Source organism: Amphibalanus amphitrite, unplaced genomic scaffold (assembly GCF_019059575.1).
Source record: "Amphibalanus amphitrite isolate SeventyFive unplaced genomic scaffold, NRLGWU_Aamphi_draft 002036F_arrow, whole genome shotgun sequence".
Taxonomy (NCBI): Eukaryota; Metazoa; Arthropoda; class Thecostraca; order Balanomorpha; family Balanidae; genus Amphibalanus; species Amphibalanus amphitrite.
In genome coordinates, this window is record NW_024883529.1 from 35,449 (window position 1) to 62,222 (window position 26,774).

Here is a 26,774-nt window from a genome sequence, read left to right on the forward strand (position 1 = left end):
TTGGCCTTGAATAAATGAATAACAGACGGCAACCACTGCTGTTAAAATCATCCATACATGATCGAGGGTCCCATCCACAACATCAGAATGACTTGACCGCCAGAGTACAAACGTATGCAGTATTTATGCAGTCGTGCAGAGGCGCGGCCGTCTTGTTCACTGGGTGATAGGCCAGAGAATAAGAGATACATAAGTAATGCATCTCAAAATCAGGGCAAGGCGGAGTTGCTTCAATTGAGACCCGCAAGATCGCTTGCTGCGATGATATGTTGGACGTAGGGAATTGGCACGATGAAAATGCACAAATGGTGTGCTTCGGGGAAGAGGGACATTGCTACACAAATCCAACACGCTTCTTGCTTCGGGGGATACAGTCCAGAAATCATCCGAAATTGGCCTATTGACTGTGTCAAGCTGTTCTGTCGAATGGGGTCACAAAGATGAACATTTAAAAATGTCGGCCAAGGTGCATGCTTCCTACGCTTTCAATTTACCATAGAATTACATGCAGAAACTGCATTTACCCAATGAACATGAACATCAATAAATTTGAGTGTCATGACCGCATATCCAATGAGTAAACGTAAGAAATGTCATACAATCTTCGGCCATTTCGTACACACATCACGATTTCAGCGTACAACCCAGTCAACACCCAGCTGCCCTCTCATAAGCAATACCATCTCGTGAATGTACACCGTGCAGCCTTGCAAATGGCCTCTATACTGGCAAGGCTGCTCCTTTCGCCCCGGGTGTGACCCTGGCATCCAGGCGGACCAACCGAGGGCTCTGTCTGGGAGCAACGAACCAAGACTCTGAGTCGAGAGAAATGCCGCGGTTTGGCGCAAGAAACACGCTGGGAATGTATTCGGTGCAAGGGAGATTGGTCTGTCGTGAAAAGACAAGACAGTGTGTTTAGTGGCCTGTTGAATAAATAGGTTGGTGAGATGACGATTGAAAAGCCAGCGGGCAGTGCACAGAGGGCATTAGTGTAGCGCACCAGCACACCAACAGGAAGCCCATTTATTGAAATTACATCAGAACTTACGCCAACAGGGAAATAATATTCCGTTTAACATCACATCCTAACGATATTGCATCGTACCATGCGCCTTTCGCAACAATTGCTGCACTTTTTTTCTAAACAAATACATATCGTCTGAACTTTTCGGGTTAGGCAGTCGGATGAGGTCTCGAATTTCATGCCACGTGCTTGGGGCGTCGTTTGTGTACTGCATGCTCATGGCCATAAACCTAACAGCGATATTGACGGACATCATGTTTAGACGGCGGGCTCACGGAGCTCAGTTGGGCTCCGAGGCAGCGAGCCAAAGGGCGGTCGGATGTTTACAGCACGTGCATTTGCCCTGTAGCGGATTAAAACGCTACTGAGCTGAGGGTGGAACCGGTGGGCGACCAACAAGGCGCTCTTTACATCGGATACTTCATTTACGCAACAAGATATATCACCAATAGAAGTTAAGTAACCCTGAGCATGTTAGTATCAAACCAAACCGTTTGTTAAAACGGCAGGAAGTCAGTAAAATGTCTTAGTTGTAAATTGTAATGCCTATCAATTCCGCATGCACTTTGAACCAATTAGGCACTGTATAGGTACCTACAGGGTATACTGTACCTACAACGGACAATAAGTGCATAGAACAGGGCAGTGGGGGAAAAAATAGAAAGGTCACGTCATGCGAGACATTCCGTTTAGATGTATTTGGTCAAGAGTTTGAGTGGCATCAGCAATTCCTCCGCTCCTTTGGGACTTGGGACTTTGGAGTGCAGTGGTTACTCAACATGCTGGATTACAAGGTAAAATACACGTGCGTGAAACACGTGCCTGGCACTGAACAGCGCCTTCGAGGTCAAGTTAGAGTCTCTCGCACCTGTGGAAGTGATCGTCCTCGTCTTGCCATCCGAAAAGTAATGCCTCTTTCCTGAAATTCGCACCAAGTTTCAATGATGCGCAAACTTAACAAATTGTTTACAACAGCAGGATGTCTGCTCATAAAACAGGTGAAGAGAAATTTCAGTGAAGTGAATATAACAGAACAGCATGGGCATTAGTTTCTGTACTGCACACACTGAGCTCATCTTCGCTATCACGTGCCAACTGCCACAGGAAGACTAATGCTCGAAAAGGCTGCATTACTTATTATTCAACTATGCAGGCTGTAAATTAGGAATCAATTTAATCAACTCCATCGAATCGCTCCTTCCTCCTAATTTCTATCATTTCAACTCACATTCATAACCAAATGCCTCACCCAACGGCCCCATCCTGCCCTACACAGTACGGGGCTTGTCTGTCTCTCAGAGGGGCACACTCGGAGCCTGTTCGACCGAGCCGGCAGCGGTCAGCAGTTTCAACACCCGCCGTGAGCAAATGATTACAGCAGAGATCGGTTAGGGTTCGTGGTATCGGCTGGAAGGGTTCGTGCATTGACCATTGTCGGTGCTGAAAACGGTTCCCAGTGAAGTAGGTTGAAATGATAATTATTATCATCTCAAATGGTAATTATTGGTATACGTCATCTAGCACGGTTCTGTGTTGGCATTGTGTGGAAGCCTCTAAACGCTCGGCACTCTGAATCTAAATGACATCAATAAAAAGGATCGCACGACTGTGTCTCGTCTCGGCATCGTTTGGAATGGTGAGCGGTTTCGTCTGAAAATATTTGAACGTTGCCTCGAATCAACTTGAGTTGCTGGGAAGAAGACATTGTTGGTACCACTCAGGGTTGTCATCAAATGTTTTCTAAAAGCTGGGGGTAGTTTAATGTCGAAAAAGTAACCAAATGAGAACATAGGGGTAATTTAACTAATACTATTTCTAAACGAGAACCATAGGCCACAAACGCATTACCTGCCGACAACGACTATCGAAAATAATTCAGGCGAACCGCTCTGTGGATTTTAAAACTTAAACCCTTGTCCTGCGCCTCTCACACCGTCCACTTACCGAGGTTGAGTTCCTCCATGTCAAACTGCAGGGTCTCGCCCTCGGGGGTCACCCTCTTCCTGATGATCTGCGCGCGCACCGTGGCGCCAATCAGAGACGAGGTCCTCATGTTGCCCAGCCGGAACATGAGGCAGAGCCTGCCGTCCCGCTGACAGATGACCGCACTGCGGGAGAACAGCAGCGTCTGGGCTCGCTTCTTGGGCCGCGCCAGCTTGGCGAACACGATGCTCACCATGAGAGCCTGGATCACCAGTCCGACGATACTCTGAACGCAGAGTAAGATAACCGCCTCAGTGCACTGGTCCGATATATAGCGGTATCCGTAGCCAATCGTGTGCTGCGTCTCCAGACTGTACAGAAAACTCCCGGTGAAGTCTTTGACGTTATGCACGCAGGCAATCCACGCCTCATTGTTGATGTTCTGCTCGTCAAAATCTCCATGAGCGACTCCGATCAGCCACCAGAGGACGGCGAACAGGAGCCAGCTGAGCAGGAAGCTGAGGCTGAAGACGAGCAACGTCCACCGCCACTTGATGTCGACCAGGGTGGTGACGATGTCGGCCAGGTAGCGACGCCGCCGCTTGGACAGGTTGCCCTGCACCACGTTCAGGTCACCGTTCTTGAACACCACCCGTTTGCGGAGTTTGCGAGTGCTGATGCGGTTTCGGACTCTGTGAGAAGTGGAGACGAGAGGAGCGTCAGAACTGGAGGTGAGGAGAGGGTGGCAGACCGGATCATGCCTTTTGGCAGGTAAATCGTCAAAATCAGGCAGGCAAATCGTTTCGGCAGGGGTCAAGTAGTAATTATTTTTGCCACTTTAATCAGTACAATTCTGGTAACTGCATACAATGCTTAGGGATAAAAAGAACGTCCATGATCTACATGAGACAAAGCTATCGAAAACACTTTGTCTTTATCAAATCAACTTTCTAAACGGTCTCTAACAAAGATGTTAGCTCGTTCATCGTTGATATCAACATGATTTTTTTTTGTCTGATACGTGCTGAAAAACGGTTATTGTCAGGCAAATATGCGCACCATTGTTGGGACTGAGGAACACATTGTTAGCTCCAAATAAAAGAAGACATATAATAAAAAGAAGCAACTGAATCGATAAGAGAACAGGTTGAATGGACATCGAACTTGGTCAGTCATGCTGAAAAGAATACGTGCGATTGTATGATCAATTGTCAATTGTTATGGACAGCATACACGCAAATGCACACATAAACGATCTCATGTATGTATATGTATATGTACACAAACAAAATAGACTGTCACGCTGTCACGGCCATAATCGCAGTCTAGAAGCCATCCTCAGCTCCCGGCCGCCTCCACGTCTATTGGAGCACCTACAAACGCGCTCACCCCTACCTGACCTCCTCAGCTGCACGGCGTCTAACCACGTGCAGGAGGCCCTCGTCCTGATCATAACACACAGGTGTGGTATATTTGCACACCCGATAACCTACGCTGTCCAAATGGCGCCACATTGTTAATGTCAAGTGCCCTGAGAGTGTCTCGCCGCAACCAAAGATAACCAAGAGCTCCCTCTCACGAGCGAGGGAGACAGCCGGCGCTTTGACGATCCGGTGTGAGCCGCCTCAGACTGGTTAGTGTGACCTCTGAGGTCGTTGGACTGTAATTGACACGGAATCATTGGCCTGACAGCAGAACTAGAACGGAAGATGAATGACGCTCTTGCTGTCACGCTCTGGAAGCTACAGGGGCACGCATTATGTAGAAGCACGCATGCGGCAAGACAATGCGTGTTGCATAGACCTTAGTAAATAACTCTAGCATCTATGAATATTGCATTGAATAACGCCAACAATTTGCAGGAGTAGCAATGCAAGATAAAACATGTCCAAGAATTTGACGAAAAAAATGCGAATACAAAGCTGATACCTATAAGACAAAACTTGTCGGTTTCAGATAAACAGCTACTCTACAATTAATCAATCCATCATTAAAGATTGTTTTCAGTCGTCCTTTCAACAAAAAAAGCATAAATAGCTCATATAGACGGCGAAATAAACCAAAAATGACGACCATTCTCCATGCAGTTTTGCCATTCTCCGTCGCACGGTCCATGCGTTCATCAGACTGCAGTCAAGTCAGAGAGAGAGACAGCTGTACAGAGTCGCCGCCGATATGGAACGTGCTGTAACAGGCGAGGTTACCTCTGGATCCAGATTGCCACGGCACTATTTCTAATGTCGGGCCGAGGCTGAGGCCCCAGGCGGGGGCCAAAGCGGGGCCCCAGCTTCAGGCCCAGGCGAGGCCGGCTATAGAATGGGTACAACACGGTCAGCATGGGGTTCGATTGCACAAAATGATTGAACAGATGAGTGCAGCAAGGGCACCCTATTGGGTCAGTGGGACACGATGGGTACAGCATGGAGTCATATGGGACAAAACGACAACAGCACTATATCGAGACGGGGCAAAAAGGGCAAAACAATACATCACATCAAACGGGAAAAGATTACAGTATACAAGCATAGGCACTCGAGACAAACACATACAGCATTGGGTCAGTTGGCAAAACGAAAACAACATTGGCTAACGACAGGAATAATACGTTGTGAATGTCACGTCATATTCAGTGGTGCTGAAGTGCTGAGTCATTGTTTGTCAGCCTACAGTCATTGCCATGAGGCTCCCAGAGCGACGAAAAATTGCCGCGGCTTAGCCTCAGGGATTGGAGGCATTAGCCGACTCTCGGAAAGACGACAGGTGACAACAGCCTAGAAGATGACGAGAAGATGTCGTACCGCATCGCACTGTCACCTTTAAGCCACCCTGGTCAAACAACACATATATACGCGTTTTTCGGGCTTAGCCTAACCAAATAAAACACCGTTTAATTTACCCTAACGAAACTTAAGCTAACATTTTTGATCGTTTAATTGCAAGTTAGCCTAAATCTGGCTTATGCTGATATGAAGGGAATATGAAGGAACCGTTGAAACAGAGCCAGAAAACTTCGCCACGGTTATCATGCGACCAGCTGAACTTTCCGCAGATTGGGAGACACTGCTACGGAGTTGAAGAGGCTAGTCCACGGGCGTAAGTAATTCTTTTTTCCAATCAAAGGAAGGCGCTATACGGAGTATATCCCAGTGCGTCATTGTCAAGTGACTTACAACACCTTTATCCGGCCAGCTGTCTGCGAGGTGAAGTGGTTGGTTAGCGCACTCGCCCCGTGTTCAGAGGACCGAAGGTTCGAATCCCGCCGGCGGCTGAAATTTTTGGCGCGTTGTAGGTTTGTAGGCTGTAGGTTAGGTCAAGTTAGGTTAGGTTAGGTTGTTAGTTTTTGTTTGGTTTGGTTACAAAGAAGCATCTTCAGGTATAGTGCCTACCTTTGGTTGGAAAAAAGAAACACGCAGTCCATGGATGGCTCACGCCGCGCTACATTTATGAAGTATGAACAGGCATTAGTGACGCAGTTCCGAGTCCACGGGTCCGGCACTAACATCAAATTCGGTTGATACGTTCAGAGCATATTCCCAGGAATATTCACCGCGGACGGTAAATTTCCCGAAAATGGCCGATCGGAGTCGTTCCCGGATGTAATAGGTGTTCTCTATGTGATGCCACAATGCGTGCGTGGTCCTCGGCATCAGTATTTCGGCTCGTGGGTCGTTCACATAAATCTGAGCGAATGAGGGTGGCTGGTCTCCGTTGGCTTCGAGTGGTTCAAGTCGGTCCCGCAGTCCGCACCACATGTACAGCCCTCAGCAGACTGCGTGGTAGGTATTCTTTTTTCGACAAAACTGGTGATAACTCAAAGGCTATGTTATCAGTCGGTCGGAACTCACTGCAAATAGATGCGCCATGCTCCACTTCTTCGATAAGGTCTATCACTAGACAAAGTATACGCCTTGTGTGGCAACAAAATGCAAAAGACTGTTTTGGGGGCAAATATAAACTTTTGGATTTTGTTGCCAAACTGGATAGAAAATGAACACGATGATAATGCCAATCTAAGGTGCTAAGTCTCGCGCGTCATACTGTTACGATTTCCGAGTGACCGATGGCATAGTATTCGCGTTATTCTCGGTTTTGTCGAAAAAAAGAATACCTACCACGCAGTTTGCAGAGGGCTGTACACGGCACGTACCCGCCGGTGCCAGCAGGCTGTGGCACCCGTCACGGCTCACGCGCAGAGATCGACGACAGGGCCAGCGCCGAGTTCAGACTTCAGATGCCTGGAAAACTGACGGAAGGTACGCGCTTCCACACTGTCGCCAGCCTAAAGATGGCGCAGCACAGGTGGCGGGGCCGGCACGGGGTCAAGGAGGACCTCCCCCACCCCACCCACCCCACAGCAGAAGGTGGCACGTTCACCCAACCACCGTAAGGCCGCACGCGCTACGCCAGCCTGCAGCCGCTCCCCTAGCATCATAGCATTAGTTTGCACTAGAACATACAGGGTGTAACGAAATTATCCGGACATCTATTTTTTCGCCATATCTGCTCGCACAGTTTCTTGTTTAATGTGGAAGCTGGAAAATTGGATGAATGCATATTATCACAGACGGTGTCTCGGTCCAAACTGTATTCGAGCCGGCCAGGTAGCCCCCGGGTCACAGAGGCAACGCCACCACGGTTCACATACGAGTGTCATGAGCGCATGTCACGAGCGCAAGTACGCGTGCACCGGCGCGGCGGCGGCCAGCTCAGCTCCATGACACTCCTCCACCCCGAATACTTGCACAGCATGGACAAGCAAATAAATACGCACCTCACAGAACAAATAACAACTGAAACAAAACGTCTATTCATAGCTCGCCACGTATCGGTCTGGGGGCCGCAGGGTGGACCGGTCTCTCAGCCGGTACCGCGGCGCGCTGGGAGAGGGTGCGGACGGCGGAACGGTGGTCACACCCCGCGCGGGCACCGCTCCGGTCAGCCCTGGCGGCGCCGGAACAGGCGGCCGGCCAGGAGCAGGCGCTCGATCAGGAGCCGGCAGCCGGTCGGGAGTGGAGGCCAGTTGTCCGGGAACGGGAGCATGCCGTGCAGATGCAGCGGCGCTCTCCGTGACCGGATCAGGAGCAGGTATCGGTGTCACTCTGGAACGGAGAGGATCGTTAGCGACATGCGGAACAGCTGAATATCGCTCACGAACCTGGTCGGCGTGCCGCACAATCACCCTTCCGTCATTTAGCTCCACAGTGACCCTATCTCCCTCTACGAACACTACACGACCGGGCGCCCACCGACAACGCTCCAATCCCTGCAATCTATCGACAGCAGGCACATACACAGGGTCACCCGGGTTCAGACATCGTTCACGGGCATTTCGATCACGGTACGTCTTTTGAGCCTCCTGCTGTCTCCGTATACGCTCCTGCCTATCTGGTAGCACACCATCTAAATGAGTGCGTGGCACACGACCCAGAAATAATTCGGCGGGCGTACATGAGGTCGTAGTATGCGGTGTTGTGCGGTACCTAAACAGAAATCGAGAGACCTTGGTCTCAATGGACCCCGAGATCTGTTTGTACAGCCCGTTTTTGAAGCTTTGCACGCTTCTTTCGGCTAAGCCGTTTGATTTGGGTGATAGGCTGGGTGTCGTTAAGTGCCTGATCCCATTTACACTGCAAAACGTTTTGAATTGCTGTGATACAAAACACTGGGCGTAGTCTGTCACTAGCACTGTTGGCACTCCCCAGCACGCAAACGACGCTCGTGATTTTTCAATCGTGATCAGTGAGTCGGAGGAACGAGTTGGGTAGACGTCCATCCATTTGGAGTGGGCGTCGACTATCACCAGAAACATCTATCCGTTAGCCGAGCAATAGTCTACATGGCCTCGCTGCCAGGTCGAGTCGGCCACTGCCAAGGATGCAGTGGAGCGTCAGGGGCCCTGCCCTTCAGTTCCTGACACTTCACACAACACTTCACCATATCACGAATGTCGTCATCGATTTTTGGCCACCAAACATACATTTTAGCCAGCATTTTGGTTCTACACTCGCCAGCATGACCTTCATGTAATAACTTTAACATGGCACCCCGTCCCTGCGGCGGGACCACCACTCGTGACCCCCACAAAACACAGCCATCCTGCACACTCAGTTCACCTATACGGGACTTGTACGGCTGAAAATCAGGGCTGAGGGAAACACTATTGACATCCGCCCAGCCATCTCTGACATATCGATGTACCGCTGACAACACGGGATCCAGAGCGGTCTACCGCTGTATCTGGGACACATTCACTGGGGAATGGGGATGAGTCGATGAACTCAAGTAAATGGACAGTCTCAGCCGGAATTGGAACGCTCGAACAAGCCTCCTCGCACGAAGGCAGCCTGCTAAGCGCGTCACAGTGGCCTTGCTTAGATCCTTGCCGGTACTCAGTAGGCCCCAAGCATCAGAGCCCAGCGGACCATCCTAGGTGACGCCATCACGGGCAAAGGTTTCTGCTCTCCTATGAGGCCTATGAGAGGCTTATGATCTGACTGTACAGTGAAAGTTCGCCCCGCTAGGTAATAGTGAAATTTGTTAACGCCGGTCACTACAGCTAATGCCTCTTTATCAGTCTGTGAGTATCTAGTTTCGGTGTCATTCAACGTGCGCGAATAGTAGGCCACAGGTCGCTCGCCCTGTGACGTCCGCTGACTCAACACACAGCCAATGCCGACCGGTCCCGCGTCACAGGCGAGAACCACCGGAAGGGCGGGATCAAAATGGGCTAGTACAGGAGGGCTAACTAGCATCTCTTTGGCTTTCCGAAAAGCAGACTTCTCTGCCTCAGCCCACTGCCAGGGCTGATCTGCCTTTAGAAGACGATAGAGCGGAGCCAAGACACTCGCCAGGTTCTCAAGGAATTTCCCATAGTAGTTGATTACTAGCCACTTACGCAGTTCCTTAGCATCCCGCGGTTCCGGGGCACGGACAATCGTGGCCGTTTTTTCGTCGGTGGTCTCCACACCACGGCTGCTTATCTTAAGCCCCAGATAGGTCACGCTGCTGACGCCGAAGCTACACTTGGCCTTGTTGACCCTAAAACCCGCTTCCTCCAGCCGTCTAAGAACCTGCCGGAGGGCCTCGTCATGCGCAGCGGCATCGACACCCGCGACTACAATGTCGTCCAAGAAGACCCGAACGCCAGAGATACCAGCCAGGACAGTTTCCAGCGTCCGCTGGAAGTTGGAACAGCGACACTGCACTCGAATAGGCGAAGGTCAACCGAAGGGGTCGAAGAAGACCCCTCGGGGTGTCTACCGTGAGATACTCGCGGGCCTTTTCATCTAGCGGAAGCTGATTATACGCGTTTTTCAAGTCGATCTTTGAAAATATGGTACATCCCGACAGTTTTGAGTACAGTTCCTCCACACGCGGCAAGGGATACTGCTCTGCCTTAGCAGCCCTGTTGACGGTCAAGCGGTAGTCCCCACACACCCGTATTGACTGACCCCCAGCCTTGGGGACAACCACCAAGGGAGCCACCCATTTGCTGTGCCGTACCTGTTCCCAGAGTCCGCCACGGATCTGGTCCTCCAGCTCGGCGTCCGCAGCTTCCCTGAAGGCCAGCGGTACGGTGCGAGGCTTGAAGAAACGAGGCTGGACGTCCGGGTCTACGTCGATGCCGACTTCCCCGCCTCGATAGCAGCCCAGCTCCTCCTTGAAGACGTCAGCGAACTCGTCCAGGATGGGCTGCACACGGGTCTCCGCAGTCACTCAACAGATGGAGGGCCAGTCGAGTCTGATGTGTCCCAGCCAGTTCCTGCCGAACAGCCAGGGCCCGCCACCTTCGACTACGATGAGAGGTAGTCGCTGAGCCTGTCCGCCGTACTGAACGTTCACAGCAGCCTGCCCCATGACTGGCAGCTGCTCACCGCTGTAGGTCTTCAGCTTCACCGAACACGGTTCCAGCTTCGGCCCTCCACAGGGCCAGAGCTGCCGAAACCCGGCGTCAGAGCAGACCGACAGAGTCGCCCCGGTGTCCAGCTCCATCTCGACCTTCTGACCGTCGAGCGCTACCGGCACCATCAGCGGCGGTCACCTGACACCGAGGCCGGTCCGGACGGTGAAAATGCTGTACACCTCCTCACCGGTCCCGGGACTAGAACTCCTCGGTTGCGTAGTGCCGTCCTCTCTGCTACCCTCCTGCGCGTCCGACCCTTGTAACGCGTCGCCATCAGCCGAGACATGGCGGAGGTGCTGCTGGTTCTTCCTGCAGGCAGCTCGGACGTGACCCCTGAGGCCACAGCTGTAGCACACCTTATCGATGAACGGGCACGTGTCCGGCTGATGATACCTCAGGCACCTGAAACAGCTCGCCGCCGTGCTGGCCCGGGCGTCGTCCTGTCATGCTGAGAGCGCAGCCGACCACCAGCTCTGGAGTCCGCTGCGCCGCCACCGCCGTCCCTGTAGCCGGCAGGAGCGCGGGCAGCACCGGCACCCCTAGAACTGCTACGCAGCCGCAGCGGACCCCGGGCACCAGTCAGCCGATGAACGAAGGCTCCATCTGCTCGCTGCTCAGCACCGCCGCTGAGCTCAGCCGCACTCGCTGCCGCCGACTCGTGTGCCTGGGCCAGCTGCTCCGCCGACTGAAGCGTCAGCCCCGGCTCACTGAGAAGCAAGGTTGCAGCAACTCGTTCCGTATGCCACAGACCAAACGGTCACGCAGCATTTCATTAAGGACATTAGGTGCGAACGAACAGTCTTTAGCCAGCTTACGAAGCCGCGCTAGAAAATTAGCAACTGTCTCACCGTCATTCCTGAAGCACGAATGAAACCGGAATCTGGCCACTATTTCAGATTTTCCGGCTCGAAGTGACTTTGCAAAACGCTGACCAGCTGATCGTATGTTTTCTCACTTACAGTGGCTGGAGCAATAAGATCTTCCAGCAGACCGACGTTTTTGCGCCGATCGCACAAAGCAGCACGGCCCGCTTCTTTGCTTCTTGATCACTCCCGATATCTTGCGCCACAAAGTACTGATTTAACCGCCGCGTATAAGCACCGAAGCACTCAACGACCGCATCGAACTCGGGCGCCCTGCCCGCCATCGCCGCGTATTCGAGCCGGCCAGGTAGCCCCCGGGTCACAGAGGCAACGCCACCACGGTTCACATACGAGTGCCCCCAGCACGGATGTCACGAGCGCAAGTACGCGTGCACCGGCGCGGCGGCCGCCAGCTCAGCTCCATGAGACATATCTCTGGTATCTGCTCTCAACTCAGCAGTGACCTGACCTTGCGAAATGACTCTTGCTCTGAGTAAGAGTCGAGTCGCCAACGGTTTCATTTGATAGTTCTCGTTCAAGGAAGTGGAGAGAAGGGAGTACAGTCTCTCGTTTCGTAGTAAGGCTACGTGTTGGTGGCATGGTGGCATGAGCCAGGAGCTGGTCTGTCAGCAGCTGGACATCAGCAGCAGCCAGTAGCACATCTGCCTGAGGCGTAACAGACTGGGACTTGGTGGCAGACTCAGTCCGGCCTCGATCGCAAAAGGCGCCCTTTGCCAAGTGGTGAGAAGAGTTGTCAAGATAGCGACAGGGAAACGCAAACAGACTCGAATTCTTACCAAGGCAGATAATAAGAGGTCCCACATCATGATTCACCATTACCCGCCCTTTAGCTTGGTTTTGCTGCCCTTCAAACTGAAAAAGACAATGAAATTGACGGGAAAACAACCAGTCCACCACCTTTGGACTTAGGCCAGGGCGTGTCCACTGGTCGAAGGAAGAGCTGAATGAGGTGGCCTGGTCGGATGTGAAGCCGTTCGAGCTGCGATATCCGTTGAGCCGTCAAATTGACCATGTGTGGGCAGCCAGCAGCTCGAACGGCGTCGCCCGGCGTCAAACATCCGGCCAAAATCTAGACCTGAAGCATGTTCAGCTGCCGTGTAATATTCAAGCTGCTCATGACGCCACAGAAAACCACTATCAGTGATAAGTATTACCGGCGCAACATCCTGGCTAGCGATTGGTTAGAGCCACTCAACCAGGCTGCACAGGTGGGCTCAGTTTCTGAACGTGTACTGATGCCTGATTCAAGTCGCGCAGTTTTCATGCGGGGCGGCGCACCACCATGAAGTCCTTAGCAGAATGATAAGTGATGCCGAGAGGACCTATTTTTCTTTTCAGCTTCACTGGGGGGCCAGCGGCATCACTGCGGGGGCCACGCCCCCCCCTAGCATCTCAGAGGAAGCCCTGGGGGCCAACCATGTGTTTTGCCCCCCCCCCCACACCCACTTTTTACTCGAGGCCCTCTCGTCTAGGACGTGGTCACCTTCCAGAATAAACAAACTCGGTAAAAATAAGTTTCACGAATCCCCACGCACAGAGTCCAAGGGACCCTTGTTGATCCAAGGAGGCCCTCTATCCATACTCGTCAGCGGAGGCCCTTGGAACTGATGCCCTGAGAGGCGCTAGTGGATCTGAGGAGGCCCCAATATCCACACTAGTCTGGGGAGGCCCCTGACACTGGCGGTCTGAGAGGCCCGTCTGGCGTCTATCCACACTAGTCAGAGGAGGTCCCTGAGACTGGTGGTCTGGGAGGCCCCTCCATCCACACTAGTCAGAATTGGCCCCTGACATTGGTGGTCTGGGATCCCCCTACCCTCACTAGTCAGAAGAGGCCCATCTATCCTCAATAGTCAGAAGAGGCCTCTGAGACTGATGGTCAGAGAGACCCTTTTATTTATACTAGCCACAGCTGCACAGGAGCCCCCTGAGATAAATGGTCTGAGAGACTCCTGATGGCAGGGCAACACACACACACACACACAGGATCTTAGAGCAGGGCAAGAAACAGTACCTAAGGGCAGAGCAAGATATAAGGACACAGGTAGGGCACAAGGCCTGAATGCATGACAAGACAGGGTATAGGGCCTGAGGGCAAGACAAGGCTCAGGGCATGAGGGCAGAACAAAGCACAGGTTGTGAGGACAGGTAAGGGCATGAGGACGGGAAACGGCACGGGACCTGAGGACGGGGGACACCACAAGGCCTGATAGCAGGGCAGGGCACAGCGCCTGAGAGCAGTGGGACACGAGACCTTAGGGAAATGCAGTGTGCAAGGCTTGAGGGCAGAGTAGGACACAGGGCTGATGGCATGGGACAGCACAAGGCCTGATGACAGGGCAGAGCACAGCAGCTTAGTGCGAGGGCGGGGTCTGAGGGCAAGACAATGCACAAGGCTTAATGGCAGAATACGACAGGGTCTGAGGGCAGGGCATGCACATGGGGCCTGAGGCAGGGCAAGGCATCAGGCTTGAGGAAGGACGCTGGGCCGGGGCATGAGGGCATGGGAAGGCACAAGACCTGATGGCAGGACAGGGCACAGCACCTGAGGGCAAGGCAGGGCACGGGGTCTGATGGCAGGACAAGTGTACGAGGCTTGAGGGCAGAGAAGGGCACAGGGCCTCAAACTAGGGTAGGACAGGGCACGGGCGTAAAGATGGGAAGACAGCGCATACAACTTCAAGGCAGAGTACATAAGGTATCGGATTTGAGGGCAGGACAGGGCGGGGCACAGGGCCTGAAGGAAGGGCAGGGCAAGGTACAAGACGTAAGGACAGGACACTGGGCAGGGCACATACCCTAGGGGTATAGTAGGGGAGGATATAACAAGGTGTACGACTTCAGGATAGAGCAAGGCACAAGGAATGGAGAGGGTATGTTTGTGCTTAGGTACATAGTAAATCAGGGCACAAAGCAATCGAAAAGCAACATCTGTTACACAGTAAAAGACCGAGGCATGTTACTTATTTTTGCTAGCACTTTTCCGCTGACACCCTGTCATTTCAGTGTGGGACGCAGTGGTTCAAATTTCGCGAGGGCTACGTCCCAAAGGCAGGGGGCTGCGTCCCCAAATGGGACGCAGTCAGTTTGTTAAAATATACCCTGAGTGTTTGAGAGAAATTGAACGTCGCGCTTATTGGGAGGTCGGATAGACCCACGCCACCTATGACCCTCAGTTAAAAAAAAAAAAACTCGTAAAAGGTGGCCGATCGCGGCGAAACTTTTCGCATTCACGAGCTAATCAAAATTACACACATCATGACAATTATATGACCCCGAACCCCGCCCATGACCCTTGACCTATGGCGTGTTTCTAGAGACCATGGCATGGCAGAATCGCGATTCTGCGTGTTAGCGCACATTATCGACGCGTTTTCAGACTATTTGTGTCTTTAACCCGCGCACCGACGGGGGTCTGCGCCAACTTCGCACCGACGGGGGGGGGGACGGATGACCGCCCCCCCTGAGATCTCGAGAACGAAGCAAGATAGCGACAAGCGGTAAACGGCATCGGATACGCACGGTCAAGATCTACAATTTTTACTAAGGTCATTTTCAGGTCAGGTCAAAGATGACGTCACAGGGGTCGAAAAAGTCAAAATGGCGGCGCTAGATATGGAGAGTTCTTCTCGAATAACTTTCGAATTAGTCAAGATAGGAACAAACTAAGGGCATCATCGTAATCCTCTCGTCAATCCGCATCGAATGATATATATATGTTGACCTCGAAAGGTCAAGGTCAAAGGTTGACCTCAGGTCACGTGATCTCGAGGTCATCATGTATATCATTCGATGCGTCTTGACGAGCTGAACACAATGAGACCATCCACGCGTCTGTATCTTGTTCCTGTACGGAGTTATTGGCCAAAAACCTTTGGTGACCTTTGATGACGTCACATGACCTCACAGCTGCCCAACAGCAAAACAGACCTCAAGGTAGTGAAGGTTGATCGTATATGAAATCATGTATGGTATATGGGGCCATTCCGACCCGTTTTAGTGGTAAAAACAGGGAGTTGATTTTTCCCCCATTGACTTATAATGGGGAGGTCGCGAAATTGACCTGACCTTAGGTCACCGATATCAAAATTCCGAGATATACAAATTGTAGCTACTAATGACCTAATAACATCCTGTGACTTTCAAAGGCCTCCGACATCTACTGTAGCTCTGGCACGGTGACAAAGTTGCAAAAAAGTGACTTGAGGTTGGGTCATTCAAAGTGACCTGGTGACCTGACCTTGAAAGGTAGGAAGCTCAAACTTGCACACCATGTGTAAAATTGATGAGGGAATAGTCATATAAAATTGTAGCGCCGCGGTTTTCCCGCTATTTGCGAAAAACCTCAGGGGGGGGGGCGGATATCCGCCCCCCGTCGGTGCGCGGGTTAGAAAACGCGCAAACTTGTGGAATGATTGTAATACCATGCCTTATGGTAGGTGTCAGGGTCGCATTAGGGTCAGGTGGTCAAGGTTACTGAGCTTAGATGACCTTGCTTCACCTTTTCAAGTTTCAACGTGTATTAGTGTCCTTTTTGCAGATGTCGAATTTAGGATCCATTTTCAAGAGAGGTTTTGGTGCCAAAAAATATGTTACGAAGCTTCCCATGTTACGAAGCTCCCTTTCAGTGGTGATTGACACCTACTTTGGCTACCTGGCATGACACCTAGGCTAGCTACTGGACACTGGTTGACCTGAGCTTACCTGACCAGACCTACCCCCAGGCCCCAAATGCTGACAGGGGATTCAGGTTCAGCGCAAAATTTTGAGCAAGATAGCATTAAAATTGGGAGGTTCGTATTTCCTTTGTATTTCATTTTTGTAACCACCTGGTCGGGCAATGTGAAAGGGTTACAAGTAAATATCAAAGCATGGATAAGATAGGCTACTATTTTTATTTTTCTTCGTTAAGAAAAGATAATCGTGTCAGGGCTATGACTAAAAATAAGTGGCCTAAATCCGATGAGAAAACAGGATTTGAGGGAACCCTAGGTTTGGCTCCTTGAGCCTCTGCCCCCCCCCCCTCCAGCGAAAATCCCTTACAGGAGGCCCTGAAGCCCCCAGCCCCCCACCTCAAAAAGTAGGTGGGCACTTGCCCACCTGGCCCCTCCTGTTCCTACGCCTATGTAATTTTGTTAATAGCCAAACTATCAAAAATAAAACACAAACTAATGTTTGTGGAATCAATAGGTTGATTCTGACACCAGATTGCCTCCATAAAAAAATCAATTTCCTGATTGTCTTTTAGCATGCTTTGCATAAAAAACAGTCATTATTTTGGCTGTATTTTTTGTGTGTGGTTAGCTTCATCATTTTTCTTTGCCACCTGCTAGCAGCACTGCCAATCAGTGTTTTACAAGAAGCATGCCAATTGGGGAAACTATGAGGCAGAAATAAAAACATTGATCGATCAATAAATGGATCTTGTACCTATAACCATATATGGGCATAAATGCAGTCCCCGCTATGACGGGGTGCATTCAGTGTAATGGGACAATACTTGCGGTATTGAGTACACCCACTGAAGAGAAAAAGCTTCCATTACCAAAGGAATGATAGTTAACGAGTAATACTTGACGAAAGTACGCACATTCACCCGAAAATGACAATGTTTTTTGCAGGTTCTGGGCGTCCACTTTGGCAGACAATCAGCTGGCCATTCCATAAATGGATCGGCACTATGAAAACAGTTTAGAAATTTATTTTTAAAACAATAAATACAAAATAGTAACTATTGAATAATAATTAATTTTGCTATAATTAACAATATTGTAAACAAATTAATACAAATAATAACTATTTACCATCTCTTAATTACTCACTTTTTCTGGCACGTTTCTGTCGATCAGCAATTGCCGTCAAACGTCGGTTGGCCTTGAGTCACACCATACTTCATTAGGACCGCCAGCTAATTGTGCGCTGAGTGAGTACAGGCCTTGTGTGAATTACAACTTGCTAATGTCTTATTTTTTCATTTGAAAGCTAGGATGCACAAAATCACATCCATTTTTTCGTTACATGGTCATGGCCCTGCCCACTCCAACCTTTCATTGGTCGATCAATATTTGGATTTGAGCCTCGTCCTTTACCCAACTGATGCACAACCTAACAGAACAGCTTCCAACAAAGTATGGTTAGTTTTACAATTGTAAGAATGCCCTGCTCCTTCATTTCAAAATGAAAAGTGATGTAACCATTAACAACACATGAGCCTAGTATCCGCCATCTTCACACAACTATATAGCCGCCAAGATAAAGCAAAAAGGGATACCGGTATGGACTCTAGTCAATAGTCATGTCATGGCAGACACAAGCTAGCTACAGGCAGTTTTTGCAAGAAGGTAGGTGGAAAAACAAAACAAAACAAGGAGACAAGTGACAACAATATGGGTGGGTGGAGTTCTTCTGGCTGTTTACTTAACCTGATCTATCATATATTAGGGAGAACAATATTTAGCTTACCTGTTGTAGACACACCAGTAGGCGGAACTATGGTCATGAGTACCCAAATATAGGAACGTTCCCATTTTTGGGAACGGAGTTCCCAAATATGGGAACGGGCGTTCCCATTTATGAGAACGGAAGGCAATTTTTCGGCCGTTCTCCCACTAAAACTCAAAAGTGCATCACGTCTCAAAAAAGTGCACGCTGATTTAAGTATCTACTAAATCTCCATAAAGTTATCTTTAATATGACCGTGGAACAAGGAAATTGACCGTGGAATGATATTTTTAATGATTTTTTGAAAATGACAGAATGGTGGAAATATGGTTTATACGACTTTTAACATGCAATTTTAAGGAAAATGAAGCATTTTTTAGTTTGAGGTAAAGTATAATAATTTTCGCCTGGTTATGAACTTTCATACTATCGACACCAGATGCTGACAAATGCAAGCGAAGACGCGGACGGTCCCGAGGTAATATTGTTGACTTTTGTGTCGGGGCGGACGACCGCGTGGAACGTGAGTGAATTTACCGAGCTACTGTTGTAAACTCAGTTTAAGCGGTTGAAAATTATCCAGCTGTATTTTATCATCCCGGAAAGACATATTTTATTTGGATGCTAGCTGTTTAGAGTTGTTTTATAAGGAGCGTCATGAGCGTGGTTTTTGTCTTCCGTGTTTCTAAGCGTTATCGTTTTGGGGGAATTTCTCTTATATAGCTCGCTCTGTGTGGCTTATTTATAATTTTTATGCTGATTTCGATAATTCCTCGTGCCCATCCTACCAGGCCTTTTGCCACTTACACTCATCAAGAAAGGAAAAAACTAGATTTTCATTGGGACTAGGTGTTTTGAGGGTGTAACATATTCAGCGTTCCCATTTTTGGATACTTCCTTGTACTCGTCAACTATCGGTGATAAACAGACAGGTGCTTGACATGTCTCCACCCTCAGCGCGGACGGTGGATATAGGTATGGAAGACCTTGTTGAACATCGCTGAGCGTTGTGAATTACGTAATCCTGCAGAGGGGGGCGTGCCCGCTGCGAGATCGACGGGAATTAAAGCGCAGAAGACCGGGCGAAACATGCGACGGTCTTGCCGGAAAGGTCATCTGATGATTGTTGCGTTAACAATAATTTGCGGCGTTGGACGTGATGCTTGTTGATGAAAAGAGCCCCTGAAAGGCGTCGGTGAAATCGTTCCCAATTTTGGGTACGCCGTTCCCATAATAAGGAACGCTTGCAGCGCCAGTGTACGAGAGCGTTCCCAAATTTGGGCTCGCGGCCCGGATGATGGACTGCTTTAGAAATAGGGGAACGATTTGAAACTACGATGGGCCTTACAATATCAAACTCTTTCCCAACAATATTGAGACAAATATCAGGCGGTTCACGATCGTTTTATATTTTTTGGACGTCATTTAACGGTTCTTTTTCTTGTTTTAAATAATGCCTACATGGCGTTCCCATATTTGGGTTTATCGTTCCCAAACATGGGAACGAAAATGCGTTCCCGAAAATGGGTACGCTTGACCATAGTTCCGCCTACTGACACAACGACCACCATCCTTGAAACTGCACGTGCAACAACAATAACGCTCAAAGATATTCCGGCGTGCAAACAGCTGCGCCGAAATTGTAGCTCAGTCGTGCTTCCAAATCGACGTGGCACATCGCTGCCAGATCTTTTACTGGACGAGGAAGGCCTTTGAGTATGAAGCAAACTCTGGTGGATAAAATATGAACTAACAGAATCGTTTAATTGGCCGGGTTAGGGTAAATCTGGTTTAGGCTAACGTGCTCCAAAGTTAGTATAAACTCGGATCTGGGCTGTTCCTATCAAAATACACTAGTTTTAATTTATGCTATCCAAAAAGTTAGGGTAAATTAAAATAAATTGAAAATCGGGTTTAGGCTAACGAAAAGTTAGCCTAAACCCGTTTCACAAAAGCATGGAACTATGTTGCTGAAATCATAGCCAATGAGGCATTAAACAAATGGACCATCACAGAACGTAAGTGACATAAAAAAATTCAACCGTACAGTCTTCAAGGACAAATAATCCAATACGAGCAACACGGAAATATTTATTGTTTTGTGCTAGAAGTCACATCAAATCTTGAACTGACTAGGAGTTGATACGAGCGAGTTTCCGGCATCTTATCCGCTATATTATTGATATCCATTGATTGCTGGCTAAAGGGCAAAGCCAAAAATGATGTGTGAGTCTGCTAAAGAGACGGTGTCCAATACACGGAAATCGGATATTGGTGGTGACTGGTGGTACTGATAACGAGCGAGCGAGCGCAGCGAGCGAAGCGAGTCTTTTCAATATAACGGAAAAATCTCAGTATGAGCGGCCCGGCCCGGCCCGGCCTGTAACGCCTTTGAGAGGCTTATATCTCAGCAACCGCTGGACCGATTGGCCTGCGGTCTTTTTTCCTGGGTAGCCCCATCCCTTCTACCCCGTAATTAACTACTTTTGATACATCTCAGTGACCGTCGTGGCACGTGCCACGTGAAAAGTCAAGGGTGTTCAAGCAGTTTTGCAAAAGTAATGATTTTGAGAGGCCCATATCTCAGCAGCGGCTTGAGCGATTGTCTTGCGGTAATTTCTATAGGGTAGCTGCACCCCTTCTACCAAAGGTCGGATACTCTTGATCTATGTGAGTGGCGAGCGAGCGAGCGCAGCGAGCGAAGCGAGGTCTTTTCAATATAACGGAAAAATCTCAGTATGAGCGGCCCGGCCCGGCCCGGCCTGTAAACGCTTTTCAGAGGCTTATATCTCAGCAACCGCTGGACCGATTGGCCTGCGGTCTTCTTTGCTGGGTAGCCCCATCCCTTCTACCCTGTAATTGACTACTTCTGATGCATCTCAGTGACCGTCGTGGCATGTGCCACGTGAAAAGTCAAGGGTGTTCAAGCTGTTTTGAAAAAGTAGTGATTTTGAGAGGCTCATATCTCAGCAGCCGCTTGAGCGATTGTCTTGCGGTAATTTTTATAGTGTAGCTGCATCCCTTCTACCAAAGGTCGGATACCCTTGATCTATGTGAGTGACCCTCACTGCACGTGCAAAATACAAAAAGAAGAGGTGCCAAATTTGTTCCCATTTCAGTAACTCGGTAATTACTGGGGCGATTTCGCTGAAACTTGGCATACAGGTAGGCACCCACCAGGCAATGCATTCCCATGTGTTGCGGTTAGGGTGCTACTGCACGTGCGCACGTGCAGTGGGCGTTTCCAGATCTCGAGAGCGGCTGGGCCGATTGCGCTCAAATTTGGTACACGGTTGGGGACCGGTTAGTAGGGTGCCGTGCAAAAGTCAGTTTGGACCCCGTTTGCAGGTGCGCACGTGCAGAATGCCGCTTCCAGATCTCAGGAAAGGCTGGGCCGATTGCGTTCAAATTTGGCACACCGCTAGCGACCGGTTAGAAGCGTGCTTTGCACAAGCCCGTTGAAAGTACCCTATCGCCCTTCCGCACGTGCAGGGCTCACTATCTCGCTCGCTCGTTCTTCGCCCAAAAGGCGTTTTACTGGTTGGAAACATTCCAACTTCAATAAGGTAGACAGGAAAACAACAAGGAAAACCGGCGCGATGAAAGGCATTTCTTCAGGTAAGAATAGGGGACAAGAGGAATGGGTATGTAAAACAAAACTTTTGACTTGACGCTAATTGACAATGGATTGACTTCTAAGGGTGAGAAACAGACAATTCGGTTATACGATCAACGCCTAAGCCATGCCCATAAGTTGTTTAGTCTTTAGTCTTTAATCTGCAGTGAACATTCATCCTATTCTATGTAGTTCGCATTGAAATAAACCTGAATCGATCGATGACATTCATAAATATCATAAATGAATAAGTTATAACGCAACACTTAGGTCGTATCATGTAATCACTAAGGCGCCACGAGCCAGATAAAACCAGTAAAACGCCTTTTGGGCGAAGAACGAGCGAGCGAGATAGTGAGCCCTACACGTGCGGAAGGGCGAGAGGGTACTTCCAACGGGCTTGTGCAAAGCACCCTTCTAACCGGTCGCTAGCGGTATGCCAAATTTGAACGCAATCGGCCCAGCCTTTCCTGAGATCTGGAAGCGGCATTCTGCACGTGCGCACGTGCAAACGGGGTCCAAACTGACTTTTGCACGGCACCCTACTAACCGGTCCCCAACCGTGTACCAAATTTGAGCGCAGTCGGCCCAGCCGTTCTCGAGATCTGGAAACGCCCCCTGCACGTGCGCACGTGCAGTAGCACCCTAACTGCAACACATGGGAATGCATTGCCTGGTGGGTGCCTACCTGAATGTCAAGTTTCAGCGAAATCACCCCAGTAATTACCGAGTTACTGAAATGGGAACAAATTTGCACCTCTTCTTTTTGTATTTTGCACGTGCAGTGAGGGTCACTCACATAGATCAAGGGTATCCGACCTTTGGTAGAAGGGATGCAGCTACACTATAAAAATTACCGCAAGACAATCGCTCAAGCGGTTGCTGAGATATGAGCCTCTCAAAATCACTACTTTTTCAAAACAGCTTGAACACCCTTGACTTTTCACGTGGCACATGCCACGACGGTCACCGAGATGTATCAGAAGTAGTCAATTACGGGGTAGAAGGGATGGGGCTACCCAGCAAAAAAGACCGCAGGCCAATCGGTCCAGCGGTTGCTAAGATATAAGCCTCTCAAAAGCGTTACAGGCCGGGCCGGGCTGGGCCGGGCCGGGCCGGGCCGCTCATACTGAGATTTTTCCGTTATATTGAAAAGACTTCACTTCGCTCGCTGCGCTCGCTCGCTCGTAATAATAGACAAAGAGAATGACTCAAGTGGAAAGACTGGTGTGGAAAATGCGTACGTTCATGGTAAAGCATTACAAACACGACTGGGAACCATGTGCATTGTGCAATGAGCAGTGTGCAATGTTTGCATTGTGCACTGTGTGCAGATAGCGCACAAAGCGATTCTTAAACAAATTCTTGATGCAGCCTGACTCATCGGCAGCCATGATAGTTCGTTCGTCAGCAAAATCGCCCTGGCTAAATCGACAAACGTTTCAAAACAAAGCCAAAGGCAAAGCCATTGTCGGCGATGTCGGCTGTCTATACGAGCATTGATCACTTCACCAAGCTAGTTTTTCTTTTTCAGCAGCCCAAAACTTTTTCATCCTCGTGCATACTTCAAGAGCTAACACCTCATCAAAAGGTCGCGGCCAAGAGCTCCAATCCGGTAATTGGTCGATCCTCCTGATTTGACCTGACCACCCCTGACCTCAGACCTGACATAACCCTCAGCTAACTTTTCTGACCTAACGCAATTGACATGACCTGACCCGATCTGACTACAAGCACCTACAGCTCTAACCTTTCTGAGTTGTCCGACCTGACCTTTCTGGACCCTACCGACCCTACCCGATCCGACCCGACCCGACCTGACCAGACCTGACCTGACCTGACCCACCTGACAACCATCACGCTCCACAGATCACTCGTCGGACTCTCAGGTTCGGCCATCCCTCAAACTGTCTGTCTTGACTCTTGTAACAGCAACAATGCAACGATGAAGAGCTCAGCATTTACTTTACGCGGTCCAATCTCTCATACCAACAAAAAGTTTACGAGCTCAGCATTTACAGTGTCCACAGTGTTCTCTTGTGTCACTTTCTCACAGCAACACAATGTTTTCCCTCCCGTACGTAGCACGCGGTGTCAAACAAGGGTCGCCGCCCCCGGTCCCTTCGCCGGACCCCGAGGCGACAATCAGCTGACTGCCGCCAGGTGTGGTGGGGAGGGAGGAGGGGGAGGGTCGAGCCGTCAGCTGATCGGCGGGGAGAACGGCATGAGGGGAGACCACGGATTGACGGTATGTACAGACCATCAGACCCTCAGCCGACCCAGGGCCCTGTTTCACCGCCGCTGCCACCGCGCTGCCAGCGCATTTCGCGAGCTGACGTCATATTTAGTGGTAGTGTTGGAGATGCGAGTTTGTTGATGTCTCCATGGAAATCCAATTTTGACTTACGTGTGCTGGCAGCGCGCTAGCAGCGGCCGTGAAACAGGGCCCTGGATGAGTTGACGCCTGTGCGACGCTTTACATAAGCGGCGGGCTCTCGCAGTTCAGTGCTGGTGTAAATGATTTGCAGTCGTGTATGTATTGTTTCTCCATCAATGTGCGTTGGTTTGACCGTCAAAGACCACATGCCCCAGCAATGCCTTTTCAGCGTAACTTTTATTCGCTGCGTACCAATTGTGGTTCTGCTACTGGACGCGCACCTATTCCACTCATCCCAAAACTAGTATACGGATTTAAGCGCAATTTAGCAAGAACAAAGTCTGCCGAATCTATCTGAAGAGCACCGACTCAGGATTTACTGAACATCGTAACGGGGGTGAAAGTTCCCGAGGTCTGTGCCGCCGCGTCCGCGGGGCCGGGGGCAGTGGAATATTACTGGCACGCACAGTGACGGACCGCCGCGCGTGCCACTGGGTGCGTGTGAGGAGGCGTGGGGAGAGCACGGACAGGGGAGAGAGGGGGAGAGGGGGGAGAGAGGGGAGAGAGGGAGGCAGGGTCCAGGGGAGGGTCGGAGAGAGAGGATCGGGCGATGGAAATGTTGTTTGGACACCCACAGTAACTTATGGGTATTCCCCGTCTCCCAGGATTTCACAAAGAAAAAAGGGGTAAAAGCGTGGGCTCAGCGTGGTTATAAAAGGTCCTTTCTCTCAAGATTGCTTTTTTTATGAGCGCTAGCTACTCCAATGTAAGGTCATTAATAATGGTGCCGTGCCAATCTAAATTTGTTTTATGGTTTAATTCACCGAAAAAAAGTCTTCCTTGAGTAAGAAAGACGCCGCCTGATTGGCGCACATAAAAGGCGCTGGTCGCTGCTCACACCTAATCCATGGTGACTACAAGGGTACGGCGGCATAAATACAGCCGCATTCCTCGCCCTCCATCTGCAATGCTAAATCATACCCCCCCCCCCCCCTCCATAAGCGGAGCCTGAATTACATAAGGCGCCTGTTGACAAAGTCCGAGCCTGCGCTCTTTCACCGAAGAGAGCCTACCCAAACTCCTGCTGGTGCAGCCTAAACCATACACGTAACAAGTACACTCTGCACGTGCACCGCCTGCACGTGGCACGTGCAGAGTGCACGGCTCCCTCGCGGGGCCTAGCCCGGTAACGAAGACCAGCTATGCCAGACGCCTGCAATATATGCAAACATTGAGATCTGCCAGGGCGACGGCTCATGTCACTTGGCTCAGAGGTTTTCAGTGCCGATGGGGCGGCTGGTAAGCAGTGACGCACCTTCAATTAAGTGTGGGGGGGGGGGGCGGCACTGCCGACTTTTGGTTCCATTGTTTCCATGCAACGCCCATAGGGCTAATGTTAAAATGCCAAAATAAAAGGGGGCACGGTGCCCCGGTGCCCTCCCCCCTCCCCCGTTCCGCCGCCTATGCTGGTAAAGATAAGGAAAGTAAAAAACGTTCAACATTAGGAGCGTTGATCGCCATCTTCCTGCAAATATGAAAATGCGCTCCGTTGACAGCGCAAAAATAATATCATGTATCCCCCCATTTCACGAATGTAACCACAAACAACTAGTGCTGTGCCCGATCACCCTCTGAGCTTTGGCTCGTAAACAAGGTTGGGGTTTCCAGAAAATCAATTTGATCTGTGGCAGGAATCTTCCTGTTTACCTGTTTGTTCCGTGTTCAATTCATTCCGCATTGCAGCACCATAAATCTTTTTATCTCATCCAAAGAATAACAATTGTTGGCTGAACCAACGAACAAAATTCGTTGCTATATGGTCCAGCATTCACAACTCCACAAAACGATTCCTTCCTGAGCGTCGCAGTCTCTGGTGTTGGCGTCCTGTCATCGTCCAGCATTGCAGTTCCCATCCCGCGCTGTGTTTCTCACAAGCTTACCGAAGCAATGTTCAGTGGTCACGCACACGCGAAGGCATAGTTTACGATTTGACAGCATCACTTGTCGGAGTTTAATGACAACGTACTGACTTTTAGTGCCTCTAGCTTCACTGGACTCAAGTGACTAAATTCAATATAGAGGGATAAACTGATGGCCAATTGGAACATCCGCAGGAGGCTGACGGCTCCCGTTTAAGGAAATTACCAAATGACTGATGTAGTGCCGAAGCACTGAAGAACTAAAATCGCACATAACAATCAGTAACGTCAGTTCAGCTCAGACAAAAATGTCAAGCGGGCACTGCTGCTGACCAATAAAACAAATAACGGCGCCTGGAAGGGTCGATATTGGCGTTGAACCCCCACAAAGTTTGGCAAACTGAAAGGTTGCCAAGAGACGGGATGCTTGGTTTTAAACCACGAGGCTGTGAAAGAGACCATCGGGTTATAATCATCAGAGGGTCAGGAACTGTAGAGGATGGAAACAACATACAGAATATCGAATAATAGTCGATATTGCTTGCATAATGTAAATATTTTGATGCATGGAATAGGGCTGAATGTAATAAGACTGATTATTATGCAAGAAATGAATTTTAACCAAAATTTCCGGAGCACAACAGAAGCCAACCAAAACTCGTAGGATGACTTCACCTGGAACTCAAACGT

The 26,774-nt window shown here is 49.9% G+C and overlaps 1 protein-coding gene across 2 annotated transcripts in view; it reads right to left on the reverse strand.

Annotated features, from left to right (window-relative positions):
• LOC122376162 (inward rectifier potassium channel 2-like) overlaps positions 1-23,943 on the reverse strand; it is a 38,177-nt gene extending 14,234 nt beyond the window's left edge. The window contains exons 1-3 of one of the 2 annotated variants that reach the window (XM_043355887.1): positions 23,635-23,923; positions 2,969-3,639; positions 1,893-1,943 (exon numbers count right to left, since the gene is read on the reverse strand). In XM_043355887.1, the coding sequence (XP_043211822.1) occupies positions 1,893-1,943; positions 2,969-3,639; positions 23,635-23,687 (775 nt within the window). In that variant the 5' untranslated portion in view covers positions 23,688-23,923. Of the gene's footprint in view, positions 1-1,892; positions 1,944-2,968; positions 3,640-23,634 lie in introns of both variants that reach the window. The other variant, XM_043355888.1, reaches the window with a different exon arrangement.
• Positions 23,944-26,774: the final 2,831 nt, after the last annotated feature.